This window comes from Haliotis rufescens, unplaced genomic scaffold, assembly GCF_023055435.1.
Source record: "Haliotis rufescens isolate VD_foot unplaced genomic scaffold, xgHalRufe1.0.p SCAF_2, whole genome shotgun sequence".
Taxonomy (NCBI): Eukaryota; Metazoa; Mollusca; class Gastropoda; order Lepetellida; family Haliotidae; genus Haliotis; species Haliotis rufescens.
The window spans coordinates 13005875-13025023 of record NW_025963890.1 but is presented as its reverse complement, the minus strand read 5'-3'; the positions used below and the strand labels follow the sequence as shown (position 1 = coordinate 13025023).

General features: G+C 39.5%; 1 protein-coding gene across 1 annotated transcript; it reads left to right on the top strand.

The window, feature by feature from the left end:
- Window positions 1-234: 234 nt before the first annotated feature.
- On the top strand, window positions 235-18706 carry LOC124119896 (CD180 antigen-like). Its single transcript, XM_046482563.2, has 2 exons — window positions 235-268; window positions 14850-18706. The coding sequence occupies exon 2, from the start codon at window positions 14869-14871 to the stop codon at window positions 17341-17343; it is 2475 nt and encodes an 824-aa protein (XP_046338519.2). The 5' UTR covers window positions 235-268; window positions 14850-14868; the 3' UTR covers window positions 17344-18706.
- Window positions 18707-19149: the final 443 nt, after the last annotated feature.

Below are 19149 nucleotides of genomic sequence, written 5' to 3'. Positions count from 1 at the left end.
ATAAAAGCCTAATTTTTGTAATTTAAATACATTATATTTACGATACGGATAAATACGTGAGTAATGATCCGGTTTATTTTTTTAGTTACCAATGCTTTTGTAATTCAAACGTCTCTTACAACAGTGCGCGCTCTTGGGAAACGCCTCACTGAATAACAGTTCTCTCTGTCAACCACGACTTTCCGGAATAAATCAATAGATTTGTGTTTATATTACTTCCTTGTCAAGTAGAGGGTCTACATCGTACGGGGTATGAGCGGTCGTCATTGTAAGTATTGCTTGTATATATCTTCTAAAAACGTATTTTCCCGAAAAATAGCAGAGTTATAATATGATTGAAACTACAGTTTTCAAACATTCGCAAGACATGACACGTTTATTTCAATAATCGGTGTATAGACTGAATGAGTACAATGGCTTCTTGGTGAATAGTGACAACAGTTATGTTTTCAATACTGGTGTGGCGCATGTTCGTCTTCTTACCGTCGACATCACATCCTCCACCATCACACTGGTATCATTGTACATGTATTTATCACATGAAACATAATCGTCAATGTTAAATAGCAAACTAATAAAGTATTAATATAAAATGGTTTAGATCACGTTTTTCAGACGATCGCCAGTAAAATAAGTTTCACTTGCATGGCATATTGGGGTATTTAGGCTTATGTTGCATTTATAACTCGCTTATGATATGTGCCATATGGCTGTTAATAAGTTAATAGCATGGTTTCACCATATTTTTATTTTGAGGCGATTGCACGTTTGTCACAGTACTGACATTACATAAGATCCCGAAGTCACAGAAATGTATTCGCGTTTTACACAGGATATATACTCTAAAGTGTTACTAAAATGCAGAAGACTAATGGATCCACAATGTCACAGTTGATCAACTTAACCATGAAGGGTCTATCAAGCATATGTAGCAATGCGTGTGAAGGTTTCCTACCACAACGCATACCTCAAGAAAGGCAGCCCAAGAAGTGAAGTTGATTATTTAACAGATGCTTGTCACCCCTAATTATAGACTTTGGATTGGATGAGCTTAGCCAGATCATGACTTCTATCTTCTACTCAACCTTTAGAGAAATGAGTAGCGACTAATCTTGTAGTATATTAAAATTACAATTTGTATAAACAACATTGTTAAGCCCTGAAAGAAACTGTGTTTTTTAAAATATTCTTATCAAAATATAATTTAAGATTAACACATGAATTTGTTATATATGTGTTTTGATAAAGTTAACTCTATCATTAAGTGAATAAACTGTAATACAACCTCAAAAATATGTGATCTTAAGAAACAAACACATATCAAGTAGTGTTATCCGCAGATAAAGAGTCTCTGAATCACATCAGTTTGCACAGGATGTGTGGCTATGGCATGCACTATTGCATCTCAAACCCGATTTCAAACAGGAACACCTGTTTGTCAAGCAGTTGCTTCGGCATTGGCACCTGCGGTAACACTGTCCTCTCACGATTTCACGAACAGATAATGTTGTTTCAAGGACATCTGCGGTTTTCGGTCCAGAATATCTCACAAACTCAAATTGATATCTTGCTAGTCGCCAACTTATTGTTTCCCTATGAGTTCCTATTCTGTGCATGGCATTGTCTATGTCCATGACTACGCCAATTACATTTGGCGGGTCACCCTCGCTCCTGTCAAACGCGAGACGGGAACTGCAACATTGTCCCCGTACGGCACGCAGTGAGCTGTTGCTCCGGCCTGTCAATCATCCGAGTAGCTTGTTTACCGATTCCATCCTGGGCTGTCTTCCTGGCACGCTTTGCATGGTGTAAAGCATCTACATCAAAGTCAACAGCATTTGCTACATCGGACGCATCAACCATTGTAGTATCAACATCAATAACAGTGGCATCAGCAGTATCTCGCATAATCTCAACAGGCGCGACATATGTAGCATTAGCATCAGCAGATACAACAACGGTGGCGTCAACAACATCTGGGATGACCTCATCAGGTGTGTCAACATCGGGCACGACATCTTTAGCATTAACATCAGCAGATACAACAAGGGTGGCGTCAACAACATCTGGGATGACCTCATCAGGTGTGTCAACATCGGGCACGACATCTTTAGCATTAACATCAGCAGATACAACAACGGTGGCGTCAACAACATCTGGCATGACCTCAACAGGAGCGTCAACATCAGGTACGACATCTTTAGCATTAACATCAGCAGATACAACAACGGTGGCGTCAACAACATCTGGGATGACCTCAACAGGAGCGTCAACATCAGGTACGACATCTTTAGCATTAACATCAGCAGATACAACAACGGTGGCGTCAACAACATCTGGCATGACCTCAACAGGAGCGTCAACATCAGGCACGACATCTTTACCATTAACATCAGCAGATACAACAACGGTGGCGTCAACAACATCTGGGATGACCTCATCAGGTGTGTCAACATCGGGCACGACATCTTTAGCATTAACATCAGCAGATACAACAACGGTGGCGTCAACAACATCTGGCATGACCTCAACAGGAGCGTCAACATCAGGCACGACATATGTAGCATTAACATCAGCAGATACAACAACGGTGGCGTCAACAACATCTGGCATGACCTCAACAGGAGCGTCAACATCAGGCACGACATATGTAGCATTAACATCAGCAGATACAACAACGGTGGCGTCAACAACATCTGGCATGACCTCAACAGGAGCGTCAACATCAGGCACGACATATGTAGCATTAACATCAGCAGATACAACAACGGTGGCGTCAACAACATCTGGCATGACCTCAACAGGAGCGTCAACATCAGGCACGACATATGTAGCATTAACATCAGCAGATACAACAACGGTGGCGTCAACAACATCTGGGATGACCTCATCAGGAGTGTCAACATCGGGCACGACATCTATAGCATTAACATCAGCAGATACAACAACGACAACATTTGGCATGACCTTAACAGGAGCGTCAACATCGGGCACGACATTTATAGCATTAACATCAGCAGATACAACAAGGGTGGCGTCAACAAAATCTGGCATCTGGCAAAGGTCGAATAACATGAAACTTGGTGAGATATTCTTGTTAATGTAGAATGAATCGGTAGACGCCATCCTTGTTGGTTTGCATGTCAACTTAGTCGACTTGACCTCTCTCGTTCAAGCCCCAGGCAGATTGAGGTTTTACAACCACACCTGAATTATTGCCTTTAAATATTAGCTTCTGTCGTGATGCGGCCGTCAGTTAAATCAGTTTCCGAAGTGGTTATTGTGATCTGAAACCTCTGATCAAAATCATGTAGTCCCCGGATTCATGCTCGAATAGTCCCTTATGCTGACAATACGCACTCTCATAATGGGCACGACTGAATGTTACTTCCTCCTACCAAGCACTGCTCGTGAGCACTCTCCTGTATTTAAATAAATTTACATTAGGATTACACTATTGTCAATGAGAGAAAGCTGATTGCACGTTAGGTATGGAACACGTTCTTCCATGTAAGCATTGCTTGTATAGATCTCACGTGTTTACTTCGATAGCAACTTATAATGCAAGTCTTTCTCGAGACAATATAAAACGTCAAAGCCACATAAGTGTGTGTTAATGAATAAGTATCCAACTGGCTCGGTTTAGGGAATTTGGGATTATAAGGAAATAGTATCCATTGCAAATAATAATGTTTAACCATGTGCAGACAAAACTTTCCCGTATGTTGTAATGACACCGAACACTAGGTTAAAGGATCGTTACAAAAACAGCCAGGAAAATACGACCCAATCTCAGTGCCTTCTTTGATGTTATATCAACCATGATTGAATCAATATGGTATTATAGGGTACAGTCATCGTTTGTTGTGATCATAGTTTCATGATAATAGCCTTAATTCATATCGTTCAGCCAGCGCGAACGTTTATGTCCCCTGAGGTTTTTACGTTGGTTAACCGGTTGCAGCTTTAAAGCGGTACAGCTCGCATATCTTCTGTAACTCACACGAATTCGGTTTAATGTTTGGTGTAATTTGGCGTACAACAAGCTAATTGTCATTGAGAAAACTTATACAAAATCGGTTTTAGTACCGTCCCTAACCATCCAAACGTCCTCTTTTTCTATTGTTTTTACACCAAACCAGATACAAATACAACCTATACAATACTAATACTTTCAGGCTTATATGTTACAACCAATTCATGGAAGAATAATGTATGACATGTTCTTTAGTTGGTAAAGTTCATTGTAAATTTATAACGGTAACCTTCCATTTGTAGGACAGACAGTTATCAGAGAGCTCAAAACAACAAATTGCTGATTGAGTGCACAGCACAATAACTACCTGTTACCTCCAATTGGTAAAAAGCATGCATGCAAATTGTTTGTAACTGTTTCAGTTTCGTTTATTTTTCCACTGGAATTCCAGAAAATGCATGTGTTTGACGGTATTGACGCTCAGTTTGAGTAAACGTAATTAGAGAACATAGCTAGGTATGAAATAATTTTTGTAGTGTACTAATATGTATCTGACATGGAAAAGCAAGCACCACATGACAAAAACAATTAGAACAATCTTTTGTGTTAAAAATATGAATAAATATAAAATGTTTCTTTGAATCCTCTTATCTGTTTACCAGAGTTTATATTGTTAAAAAAACCATATGTCCATATCATCCGTGGCACCCCAAGGTTTACTATCGTTGTGTGTGTTACCGATGTAGAGCCTGTGCCCTAAAGTACCATATACATAATCATGGCTTGATTTTGATTGATGGCGTGACAGCTAACATATGGAAGGTTTGCTGGTTTACGAGACTGACGCAAACTGATGGCAATTAACCGAGGTCTATCATCCCTCCATATAGTAGTATTGGTGTGTTGTGTGATCGCTCTTCTTGGAACACCAACAGACTTATGGGAAGGTAAACATGGTAAAAGTCATACCAATAATCTCCAATTGGATACATCGGAGAGAGCCTGATAAAGTTGCATACTCCTACCCAACTTGTATTAATGAGTCAAAAAAGAAGATTTAGACCTAAACCGATCAGGCACAAGAGAAAAAAAACAGGAAAAAAACTCTGGCCCGGTTGTAACATTGTTTGATAACAAGACATATTGATTAGGCTTTAATACGTATGCAATTGCAACCAACGTTATTGCTCGTGTGAGTAGCGGATGTAAAATAAAACGAGTTGACGTTAAATGTCCCTTTCACTACCTTCCATATCTTGGCTGTGTCTCAATGAATGTACAATAGGGGACTCTTAATATTACTTATGAAAATCATTACGAGATTCAAAACGAGGCTGACTCGGAAAAATAAACCGGTAGTGATTGAGTCGAAATGACGCGCTCTTCAGAAACAACCACCGATCTGTGTCGTGTTCCACAGCTTACATGTGCTTATGTCGAGGAGTATGTGAACGCTAATTGCTGAAACAAAGGGTTAATAGGAAAGGATATGTACATCGCACATGCAGACTGGTTCCATATATTCTCCCAAACACCGAACCTATTTTTTTAGGTGTTTTACGGTAGTTTGCTATCTCTGAGATACGCAATCCATGTGTTGGTATTCATGAAATATTCCAGTGAAACAAACATTCTAACGGTCTCATCTCTGGCTTCAATATTGTCAACATATATAAAATAACGACTGTCAAGTTGATAAAACCTCTCCAAAACGATATCTGAAACAGTTCGTCTGCTTGTTTGTGCATATTTGTTGGACATATCACATCCATTATGTAATCGCAATTCACTGGACCAAAATTGGTCAAAGATTTGGTTTGCCGAACAGATCTACATGGCCCATGTACAGTGAGTGAGTGAGTGAGTATTGTTTTACGCCGCTTTTAGCAATAATCCAGCAATATCACGGCGGGGGACACCAGAAATGGGCTTCACACATTGTACCCATGTCGGGAATCGAACCCGGGTCTTCGGCGTGACGAGCGAACGCTTTAACCACTTGGCTACCCGACCGCCCCTTGGCCCATGTACAAGGCCCGTGGCAAGCTTGCCGCCGCAGAGACGTTTTCCCTGTCGAGAAAAGGATCTATGTTATTATGTTTATAATAAATTTGAAATGTTTACATTGACAGTTTTAGAAACATATTATATAATACCGCAACACTAATATCGTCACTGGTTAGGATTTCCGTATTTGCTAATACTATGTGCGATTCAAATGATGCAGCTCTAAACAATACTGTCGAAGATGATTTTGTTTTTCTATGCGCAAAGCACGTTCAACATGTAAATGCAATGTGGCAATTCTTTCTGTCTTCTCTATTTCGCGCACACTGAATTGACCATGGGAATGTTAGAATGGTTGTATATTAAATCCAACTCACTTAATTTGCAAGCTATGCTAAAGCCCACAACTACCATGGCACTGTCACCAGATTCCTGCAAATCTGAAATACCACTTAACGGAACAATTTCTATATCTGACATGCAACCAGTATATAACAAGAAGCAAAATTTAATGATACAGCTCCGTGTGGGACAATACCGGTAAGACATTTGAAAGTATTTGCTGTCTTATAATGTGAGTAGGTCTTAGAATGCAAATTCACTGATGAACGAACAGCGAGAACCTCCACTGGAATAACTGTACTTTTGATACTGATTATTTATGTAAATGCTATGTTGTGTCTAGCCTAGCCTAGCTATAATACCGTTTTCAAATAGGCAAACGCAATATGGGAGGTTCTGTTTATCATTTTTGTTGAAAACTCCAATATTTTCAAATAGTTTATAAAACCTCCAGCCCCCAAATTTGGCAAGTAATGCTTTGCTGCGGGTGTTACAACGAAATATACTATAATCCTCATATTTTAACTCGTTTGACCACTTGTAACGTCAATATTAACAATATTCAAGTGGAAATAATGAAATGAAAACACAGTTGTAGGAACTTGACAAAACATTTTTGAAACACAAATATTCTCATTATCATTTTAATTTATTTTTTTATTACCTTTTTTGTCTCAGGAGGAATTACTTCGACCTTCTGGGGAAAGCAAAAAATATGTGTTTGTGTTCTCACTTCTCGTCGGGGATTTGACTCCGCTCACCGAGACACCTCGTTTATTAGTCTTCGTGACATATTTCCCTGAGGAAGCATCCAAGAATCAAAAGAACTTTAGAAATAATAGATAATGGCTAGTCGCCTCTTAGTCGTCGTTAGTCGCCTCCTACAACAAGCATAGTCGCATGTTACGGCAAGCATTTTACGGGCCCCTTATAATGACAACGCGAGCACTCAATATGCGCAATGGTGTATAATTCTTCTTCTCACCCTGCTTTGTTAACAAAGATCGCCTCTGTGGTCTACTGGTGGATCGTCCGCACGGAAAGCGGAAGGACCGGAGTTATATCCCCGGCCGCGTCATACCACTCTGTCTGGCTTTCGGCATCACAGGCCTAAACCTAAGACTGGTCGGCTCGGAGTGGGCTGGCACTATAAAATTGGCATTATTCCGGACAAGTACATGCAGCCACACACAAACACACACATATAGACACGCGCGCGGGTGCGAGCACGTCGCTATATGTAACTCCATTTCACCTTACCTCACATTTGGCAACACAAACTCTCCCGTACAAGTTAGTAAGTACATATTTGTTTTACATCCTTGTCATTGTGAGAATGTCCATTGACTGGGGTATCGGGTGAAAAACAGTTGGAATATCCCACTGACAGATAGTATCAAGTGCAAAGCAGTTGGGATCTCCGTCTGAAGGGTAGTATCAGGTGTAATGCAGTTAGGATATCGAACTGACGTGTAGTATCAGATGTAAGGCATTGGGATATCCCAAGGACGGGTAGTATCAGGTGCAAAGCAGTTGGGATCTCGAACTGACGGGTAGTATCCGATGTAAAGCATTGGGGTATCACAAGGACGGGTAGTAACAGGTGCAAAGCAGTTGGGATCTCGAACTGATGTGTAGTATCAGATGTAAAGCATTGGGATATCCCAAGGACGGGTAGTATCAGGTGCAAAGCAGTTGGGATCTCGAACTGATGTGTATTATCAGATTTAAAGCATTGGGATATCCCAAGGACGGGTAGTATCAGGTGCAAAGCAGTTGGGATCTCGAACTGACGTGTAGTATCAGATGTAAAGCAGTTGGGATCTCGAACTGACGGGTAGTATCAGGTGTAAAGCATTGGGATATCCCAAGGATGGGTAGTATCAGGTGTAAAGCAGTTGGGATATCGAACTGACGGGTAGTATCAGATGTAAAGCATTGGGATCTCGAACTGATGTGTAGTATCAGATGTAAAGCAGTTGGGTTATCCCAAGGACTGGTAGTATCAGGTGTAAAGCAGTTGGGATATCGAACTGACGGGTAGTATCAGATGTAAAGCATTGGGATCTCGAACTGATGTGTAGTATCAGATGTAAAGCAGTTGGGTTATCCCAAGGACTGGTAGTATCAGATGCAAAGCAGTTGGGATATCGAACTGACGGGTAGTATCAGATGTAAAGCATCGGGATATCCAAAGAACAGGTAGTATAAGGTTTAATGGAGCTGGTATATCCGATTTACGAGTTGCAGGAGGTGTAAAGCATAGATGCATATGTTTATCGCTTCAGTTTAATTAAAATTTGACTTTAGTGTGTTACCGGAGTGGGGATAGGATCCACGAAACCAGTGTATGAGGAAAAGAAAACGTTTGGTTTAGGAGCCTGTGTCCTTAAGTACTATACATAATTATTTAGGCCACTATATCGATCCTAATTGAAGGCTGTCATTGTTAACCATCTATTTGTTTTGTTCGAGTATGGCAGATCACGTATCAAAGTCTTTGTTTGCGCTGAATAATACTTCTTTTCTCTGTCAACCAGAACTCTCATGTATGACTTCCTTGACACGCGTATATTTCAGTGTATTGTAACAGCTGGGATTGTTTTAGCTGTGGGCACGGCTGGCCCAGTCGTCTAAGGCGCCGCCAGTTGTGCAGAGTTGCGTCCCTTGGGCACGCCAGAAACCTATGATTGTGGGTTCGAATCACGGTTCGCCCCGAAAATGTTTCTCGGTTTGTCAGCACCATACCCGTGCTCGTGGGTTTCACCGAAGTGGTAAAGGTCTGAGACCTGCATCACTTTAGGCTTTTCTCCCATATCAAGCTGACACGCCGTGATAACTGTAAAAAGCGGCGTTAAACCCAACTAGTAAGGTCGGTAGGTAAGGTCATACTGCCCATAGTACAGTTCGGCTTTAACAAGTACATGAAAATCAACGTGATCTTGAACATAGCATAACATATATTCAGATTAGTGTTTATTTGCTTAAACTACATAGATAACATTTTGATTAATTGATTGTCTTTGTGTGTGAAATCAAAATTAGGTAGAAACATTGGTCTCAAAGTTTTATATTTTGCACAAATAAAAAACCATGAAATTCACCTTCGGTCTCCTGGTTGGTACAGTTAGTACATACACAATCAACAAAATTAATATCATTGGTTCTACAATATTTATTGACATGGAAGTTAAGGATAATTATGTTCTAAATTTACAAAGAGCTCTCATAAGAGATTTATCTTGTCATACAGTTAAATAATTTTCAAGTTGAACCAATGATTTGATACGAGCATAATGCTTGAGAAAATGTGGTGAGGAGATTTTTTGGTGCCAGGTGTCCTGAAATATATATCTAAAACTCTTTGTTTAAATGCATTTAATAATACTTCCTCATTACCAGTGTCTTGTGACATCCATACAAAAGAAAGTCAAGAATTAGATAACATGCTTCTTAAACCAGACTCGTCGCTATATGGCTGAAATAATGCCGATGCGACGTTAAATTTTAACTCACTCACTCACTCACTCTTATACCAGACACCTGATTCGTTTTCCCTTCAAATGTGTTCATTGCCTATGTATAATTCCTTTGACTCTGGCGGTAACATTTTCCTGTGCTTGGCAAAAGGTAATTGTACTAGCTCATCACAATATGATACGGATCAGAGAACATGTTAAAGGTATTCATTTACATGTATGAGTAGTGGAATAGTTCTAAAATAGTGGCCCTGGGAAACCCTGTGTGGTAAATATTTGATAACATGTCTCTGTAAGCACCAGTTCTCTCTGTCAACCAGGATTCTCCTGTATAAATCAATAGCTTTGTGTTTGTATTGCGTCCTTGTCAAGGAGAGGGTGCACATCGTACGGAGTATGAACGGTTGTCAATGTATGTATTGCTTGTATATATCTCCTAAAAATCTCCTCCTGGAAAATTAGCAGAGTTATAAATGATTGAAACTACACTGTTCAAATATCCGCAAAGACATAACATGTTTATTTCAGTAATCGGGGTAAAGACTGAATGAGTACAAAGTCATCTCGGTGTATTGAAACAATAGTTAGAGGGACTAAGGTAGCTAAACATGTCAGATGAATTCGTAGGCAACCCACCTCTGTCATGTTTTCAACATGGTGTGACGCATGTTCGCCTTCCTACTTTGAGGGGGGCACGGCTGGCCCAGTCGTAAAAGGCGCCGCAGTTCGCTGTGCAGAGTTGCGTCCCTTGGGCACGCCAGAAACATATGACTCTGGGTTCGAATCCCGGCATACCCGTGCCCGTTGGTTTCACCGAAGTGGTAAACGTCTGAGACCTGCTTCGGGCTTTCCTCCAACATTAAGCTGACACGCCGTGATATAACTGGAATACTGTTAAAAGCGGCGTCAAACCCAACACACTGACTCTTACCGCCGACCTCACACCCTCCAACACAAAACTAGTATCATTGTATTTATCAAACGAAACTTAAACGTCAGTGTTAAACAGCAAACAAATAAAGTTTAAACATCAAATGGTTTAGATCATGTTTTTCACAAAAGCAGTAGTAAAATAACTTTCATTTGCATGGCATTTTTGGGCATGTAGTCTTATTTCACATTGGTAATTTGTCCATAAGTGCCATATGGCTGTTTATAATTGGAGGCGATTGTGCGTTTGTTTGTCTCAACACTGACATAACATAAGATCCTAAGACTCATATAATATATGCGAGTGAGTGGGTTGTATTCCAGTTATATCACGGCGTGTCAGCTTAATGTGGGAGGAAAGCACAAAGTGATGCAGGTCTCAGACGTTTACCACTTCGGTGAAACCCACGAGCACGGGTATGGTGCTGACAAACCTAGAAACATTTTCGGGGCGAACCGGGATTCGAACCCACAACCATAGGTTTCTGGTGTGCCCAACTCTGCACAGCGAATCGCTGCGCCTTAGACGACTGGGCCACCCGTACCCCCTCTGATATATGCACTAAAGTCTTACTAAAATGTTAATGACACTAATAAATCCACAATGTCACAGTTGATCAACTTGATCATGAATGGTCTCTTAAGCATATGCAGCGAAAGGTGTGAAGGTTTCCTACCATAACACATAACTCCAAACGGGCAGACCAAGAAGTGAAGTTGATTATATAACAGATACTTTCCACCACTCATTATAGACCTTGGATTGCATTACCATGACTTCTCTTTTCTACTCAACCTTTAGAAAAATGACTAGCGACTCATCTGGTAGTATATTATTATAATTTGTGTATAATAATGAAACTATGATATGTTAAATAGTGTTATTAAAATATAACAAAGGATTAAGTCAGGTCTAACAACCTACTGGTTAATCTTCTTAATCGTGCATTGAAAGTTTGATTATGACAATAAACACGATTTGTTTGTAAAAACTTTTGTAAAAACAACAACATATCAGAGTAGTAAAGAGCTCAGTCTTCTCCTGGCTTAAGCTCAAACGGACATGGATGTAGTATTATCAATAGTAATTAATAGTCATATTAGAAAACATTGATGTCTGTATATAAACACAAGAAAAATAAGTATCCTCATATCAGTTGTTCTCACTTTGGGGGAGGGGCGGTCGGGTAACCTAGTGGTTAAAGCGTTCGCTCGTCACGCCCAAGACCCGGGTTCGATGCCCGACATGGGTACAATGTGTGAAGCACATGTCTGGTGTCCCCCGCAGTGATATTGATGGAATATTGCTAGAAGCGGCGTAAACCCATACTCACTCACTTACTTTGGGGGAAGGTATTGTCCTCATTTTAAATCCCCAGACCGAGACAACCCTTACAACAATAGGGATTAAGACTACAGTCAGTTTCAGACTATAGTGTTGTCTATTGAAGGCATGGTGAGTGTATATCAGATATGACTGGCCTTAGGCAGGTAGAATTCATTCCCAGAAAGTTGCCCAGCAAATCTTACTTGATGGATATCTGTATGCAAAGAATCGTGTTAAGAGGTGAAAATGGTCACTGGCGATGCATCGATCGAACATGCCTAGGCAAGTGTACACCCGTCAGGGATTATCTTTGAAAAACATCCTACCGCCCACGACTCCTAATATTGAGTAGAGTTAGTCGTTTCATCAGCACAGTGAGAAGACGCGCAAGAGAAGAAACCACGCCGATGCAGCAATTTTGCAATGATCGATTTTAGTTACCATTCCATTTGTGATGTACACGACACCTCTGTGAATGTATCACCAGATCACAAACCTCGGTTTCCTTCTGTATGCCGATGACACTCTGATCTACCTTTGGATCCTTCATCTTCGATTTCTTTCCTGAGAAGCAATCTCAAACTGCAATAGTCAAAATAAAAATTTGGATGACTCCACATTTCCTTGAGTTTAACCATGAGACGGAATTTCTTATTTTGTGTTCTCACACAAGGCACAAAGTTCCATCCTTACATCTGGAAATAGATGACTGCATTATCCGCCCTTGTGATGATGAACGTATCCCGGGAGTCGTAATTTGACTCTACAATGAGCTCGGAGAAACAAATCAATAACACATGTGAATGTGCTTATTATAATTATTGTATCATACAAACAGAATTATTATAAAAACATCAGTTTCATGAAGAAGTTTTTTTTATCACATCCACTGTAGCAACTTTTAACCAAGCCTCTAGAGTAGATGACTGCACTGCTTTGATCCAAGAGCTTCCAGAATATCTCTTGAACAAGCTACAGAAGGTACAAAATTCGGCAGCAAGAGTAATTGCACGGCTAGAAGGTATGAACACAAGGACTTGCACTAGCGTCCTTGTTTTGGGGGGACGCCCCTGTGCACAATATGCCGATCATTCACTCATAAGCTATTGTTTGACGTTGAATAGATGTTAACATGTAAAAAGCGTTTAAGGTAAACAAGGTGAAAGAAATAGGAACAGTGTACAATACGATGAAATGGTGCTTAAGTAAAGGGTGGGGTCAAAGGCAAATTTAGCTCTATGTCTGTTGTTAATTTCAAGGAAGGCGTGACATTGTAAATATGTGGTCCTTCATTCCTTGATTAATCTAGAAAATAAAGGTCAGGTGATTTGTTAAGTATTGACATGATACACAATTATGGCAATTGACCAAAGTCTAACCTCCCTCCCTTGACAGAGGCATATAACAGGTGTGATTGTTGGAATATCAAAGGTCTTATCGTCTTCAGGCTCAACGACCTGTAGTCCGCGCTTTCTCCGATACAATTTATAACGCATTTGTCTGCACAACCTGCATCATTGAGGCAAAAACATATACGATTTAGATTGTAAATAGGTGGTCCTTCATTCCTTGATTAATCTAGAAAATAAAGGTCAGGTGATGGGTTAAGTAATGACATGATACACAATTATGGCAATTGACCAAAGTCTATCCTCCCTCCCTTGACAGAGGCATATAACAGGTGTGATTGTTGGAATATCAAAGGTCTAATCGTCTTCAGGCTCAACGACCTGTAGTCCGCGCTTTCTCCGATACAATTTATAACGCATTTGTCTGCACAACCTGCATCATTGAGTCAAAAACATATACGATTTAGATGTCAACCAGTTAGGAATCTAGCACAAGAGAAACCAGAAGGATAAAAACAACCGGTCCGGATGTAACATTGTGGGATAAAAAGATACATTGATTAAACCATAATGCGTATTCAACGTTATTAGCGGATGTAAGACATAAGCAGTTAATGTCCCCTTCAGTTGTCATATCGTGGCTGTGTCTAAGTACATAGCAATGGGGACAGTGTCTTAGATTCTTATGGGTGACGTTGGTGAGTGTACATGTATTACCTTCGTCATTCATACATTCGGCAACAGGGATCCTTACAAATCAAGTGAATAAATTAATATATTACATGACTCGTAGAGATTCCAGGTCAGTACACATGTTCCGAATATACAATGCCTATTCGAACCAATTCCAATTGGGATCGGGTATGATATAAATATTTATATGTTGTCATAACGTACATTTATATATCTGGGACTAGTGTAGCGGCATACAACATCAACACCCTCAGTTTTCATTGAAACAAGAACCTATTCCACTGAATATTGATATGCAGATATTTTATGGCAAGCATACGGACATGACGAAAATATTAGAAAATGATTTAGTTTCTAGAAAACAGAAAATCAGTAATTGTACTTTTGTATTAAACCATCGCCATAAGCATATTTATGCTATGTGTTGTTGAGCCAAGACTGGGTTTAATACCCTGTTTCTAAGAAGGCAAATATAATTTTTTTTTAAAAGTCACATGAAACTTCCAAATCTGGGAATGTATGCATCGTCCCAATGTTATTCTGTGTAGCGAAGTATAGTATGAATCTCTTATGTTTTAACTTGTTTGACACTTGTCACGTCAATATGAGTAATATAAGGTAAAATACGGAGACAAATGCACTGAAACGCATCAGTTCTAGTAACTTGACACACATCTTTGAAATACAAATGTTCACTTAATTATATATGTTTAATATATATTGACCTTTTATTTGTTTTGTTCCAGAAGGAATAACTTCGACATTATGGGGAAAGCAAACACGATGTTTGTGTTCTCACTTCTGGTCTTTAATCACGCCTGCAAAGCACATGCAACATGTGAGGTTTATCATGATGCTTCAGGCAGAACCCTGGCTGACTGTAGCAAGCGACAACTAAACACGGTTCCACTGCACCTCCCAAGAAACACTGAGTCGCTTAATCTCGAGAGCAATTACCTCACTGAACTGAAAGACAATACATTCTCTCTTTACAGTTGTTTAACTGTATTAAATTTGTCTTCAAATCGAATTTCAAAACTTGAACCAAGAGCGTTTAATGGATTGTGGAATTTATCATCTTTGGATATAAGTAACAACTACTTACATGTGAACACAGAAACCTACCCTGACGGTATATTTGGACACTTGTGGGATCTACAAGTCCTTATGTTGAGACCAGTAATGAAAGAATACAGTTATGGAAAATTTCCATCCAATACTTTTGAACATTTAGTTAACCTAAAACACCTACAACTCAGCTACTGGCCTAATCCAAATCAATCACTTTTCTTTCAACATTTAAAGAGTTTGAAATCGTTAAGTTTGCTAAATACTGACGACTGGTATGGTGGGATGTTATCCAATTCTACCTTTTTGACACTGAAAAGCACACCCCTTACAAATTTAGTGTTTTCTGCCGAAATTGATTATTTGGACGAAAATATATTTTCTCCACTTTCACAATTGAACTCCCTTTTACTCACGAACGACTTTAACGGGCGATTAACGTTAAAGAAGGCAATGAGATCTTTAAAGTCATTTTCTGGCAGGAATATGACCACAATCAATTTGCGCGGCATTCAGGATACACGGTGGCGTATAGGATCTAATGATGAAATAACAAGAACCATGATGCTATATGTGTCTGAGATATGTGTGGACAACCTTGATTTGTCTTGTAACAGACTACGGATATTTCGAACGGATGCAGTGTTTTCTTCAACATTTTTCAATTGCCTGAAAAGTGTGGATTTAACAGAAAATCCGATCCACGGTGATACTGCAATCGTCTTTAAACTTCAGATTTTCACAAATCTACAAGTTGTTAAGTTTGGTGAATTGCAACGACTGGATACTATTGCAGAAACAAGAAGAAAGGGTATGCGGCTAACACTTTTCACGCCTCCTATGTTGGAAAGATTTGAACTTTATGCCGCAGGACATAACAATATTCATGGTGACGTCTTGCTCCTGAATACAACAAATCTACATACACTTGACCTGTCGCATAATGGTTTGATATATATCCAGGGCTATGTAAAAGGTCTATGTCATGTACGACGGTTGTATTTATCTCACGGATTATTTCACCCTTCAACGTTTGAGAACACAGATATCAGATCTAGCATAGAAGAACTATATGCTGACTATACTACTTTTGGCCTGCATTTTCTTACATCTAAGACATTTTTGGATATTCCTCATCTCCAAATACTTGATCTTTCCGGACAAGGCCTTTTCCACATAGCAAGGAACACTTTCACAAGCTTCACAAAACTGGAATTGCTCGTATTGTCTGATAACACCTTTATTTTCATACCTGAGGAAATATACAGCATGCAAAGATTAAAACATCTTGATTTATCATTTAATGCTTTAAGTTCATTGTCAACTGAGGACATGCATGCTTTTGATAATATAATTGAGAATAGAGACGGTTTCAATTTACACCTAAATGGTAATACATCCGTTTGTTCCTGCTTTTCTCTTGGTTTTATAGAATGGCTACAGACCACTAAAGTGAATCTAGACCATGGAGGCAACTATTCCTGCCTGACAAATGAAGGATTGGCATCAAGCACTGGATTGTTCAACATACATTATGAGTACCACTGGAGAAAATGTATAGGACAGCGTTGGTTTACAGTTTCCATTGGATTATTTCTTCTACAGATCATATCAATTATTTCAGCTTTTCTTTTAAAAAAATATTCACCTAAAATTGAATACTTTCTGCTGAATACATTTGGGTACAACAGTACTGAACCTCCGAAGAGAAAAGATTTCATGTTTGATGCTTACATCATCTATGAGAGTTCAGAGTATCAATGGCCATGTCTATGTCTGTTTTCGCGGCTACAGGAGCGAGAGAATAACATCAGACTATATCTGCCTGACCTACACGAGCCGTTTGGATGGCCCAAGGCAGATGCTATCATCGAGGCCCTGAGTGACAGCTGGAAAGCTGTCATTGTCATCTCCGAAAGGACCTTCACAGATGAGTGGACATACTTCACAATTATTTCTGCTGTGAGACTCTTTTCTGCCCACAATGATATCACAGGACGGATTATTCTCCTGTATAAAGACGTATCCCCTCAAGTGAAGGCAAGAGTACCGCTGGTGTTGCTGAATGTTGTACCAGAGGAGCACATAATAGATGTCAGTGATGGAGTTGAGTTTTGGTCAACACTACGACAACTAATAATGGAGGAGAATGCATCTGCTATTGCATTTTAACAGCCTTTATAATTGATTTCCAATGAAAATATTTATACATCTCTTATCAGTCTGTAAGCACCTGATGTCACTTATTAAATACAACTCTTATTATGCATACTATATTTATGAAGATAGCTAATAATGTAGAAAGCTGATGATTAATGTTGACTCCTATATCACGGCTCATCAGCATTATATAAAGATACCTGGAAAAATGTTAAGCGCCCCATGCTACTTTGGCAAATCTATGGCATTAAAAGCTGGAACATGTTCTATTTCCTAAAAGACTAAATCTTTGTTAATTTACTCACAAAGAGCACTTGTTAAAGCACCCTTCATGAAAGTTTTGAAAATGGTATTCATAATGGTGGACATTTCACTGTGTGTATTATTGCCAAAATTGGTATGGAGACAATTGTAGCTGGTACGTTGTTGCTAAAAATGGCCCCAACATGACTTCCTTTGACGAGACTATCAACAGCGCGTAAAACCGCCGGGGTTTGCTTTTCCCGGTGCAATAATGCCAATTCCTGAAGATTTGCTACTGATGGGTCCAGTTTCAGTATGGGCCCGAGGATTTCCAAGATGTGTCTAGATCTGGACTGATGAAGGTCCAGGGGGAGGTCGTAACAGTGTTCTGCGGTAGAAACTCAGTTATAGTATTTTTTTTAATTAACGGTATGGTCTCGCGTTGTCGTCCATGCACACGGGTCTGGTAGCCAGAAGGTGGGTACAAAATCTGGTAAAACTATCGGATACAGGATTTGACACCTGTCACCAACCAGAGTCCCTGTGCAGTGACCATGTCCAGCTTGTAGAAATGGGACAGACGGTCCCACATCATGACTGATCGTCCACCAAATTGTACTTTTGGAAGAATGTTCCTTGGCGTGTATGTCTTCTTTCTTTGCCATCAGACCCAAATACGCTCATATGTGACACAAAAGAAGAACCTGATTTCATCCGACTTGTGAATCTCCCCCGATATCCTCCATGATTTCACAACTTACCTATGGAGAATTGTTCATGTCCTTACCAAATTGATTCTATCAATAATTATTACATTCAAGGTCGCGCGACCTTTTCAGGGGGTGCTCAACGTTTTTTCCAGGTTAAAATACACGCCTATGCACATTTTGTATAGTTGTTCATGTTTTAATTCAATATATCATTGTAATCTTTAGCTAGAGATTAACGTATCAATTTATAGTTGAATGGCAGGAGGGCGAATATCTGTAAAGTGTTTGAATATCAAAATCAGAGTTGTTTGAAAACGCTTTCAGGTGGGATTAGTATTAGTATCAGTTTGTTCCTATTGTTGAGACTGCTACATTGTAATGTTATCTTGATTTGATGTATATAAAAAGTATTGTTGATCAGCTGTGCACATTCTGTTGTACGTCGACATCATTGAGATCTTATCTATATGCACACAATTACCATATTTAGAGAAAAGGAAGGGGTATTCGATTGAGGCAATATTCCAGCAACATAGCGTGTTCATAATATTTCTGTTTATTGAAGTCTCCATTCAAGTAGATCAACAAGATAAGGTAAGCAAAACAAACATAAAAAAATCAAGTTACTTTAACCAAAAAGAAGTCACTCCTTTATTTTAAACTTACCATTCCAAGTTATTTACTGAAATTGTCCAGTACATATTTCATCTGGGGACAAAGTATGCCATCTTTAACGTTTCCGAGCTCTCTCTGTGATCAAATACTGGCTTCAACAGAATATTTGCATATTTCTCGCTATATTTGTCTAATTTTGATTGTTTGCCTGATCGCCATCCTGATCACAGACTGGTTTATTAACATGTTC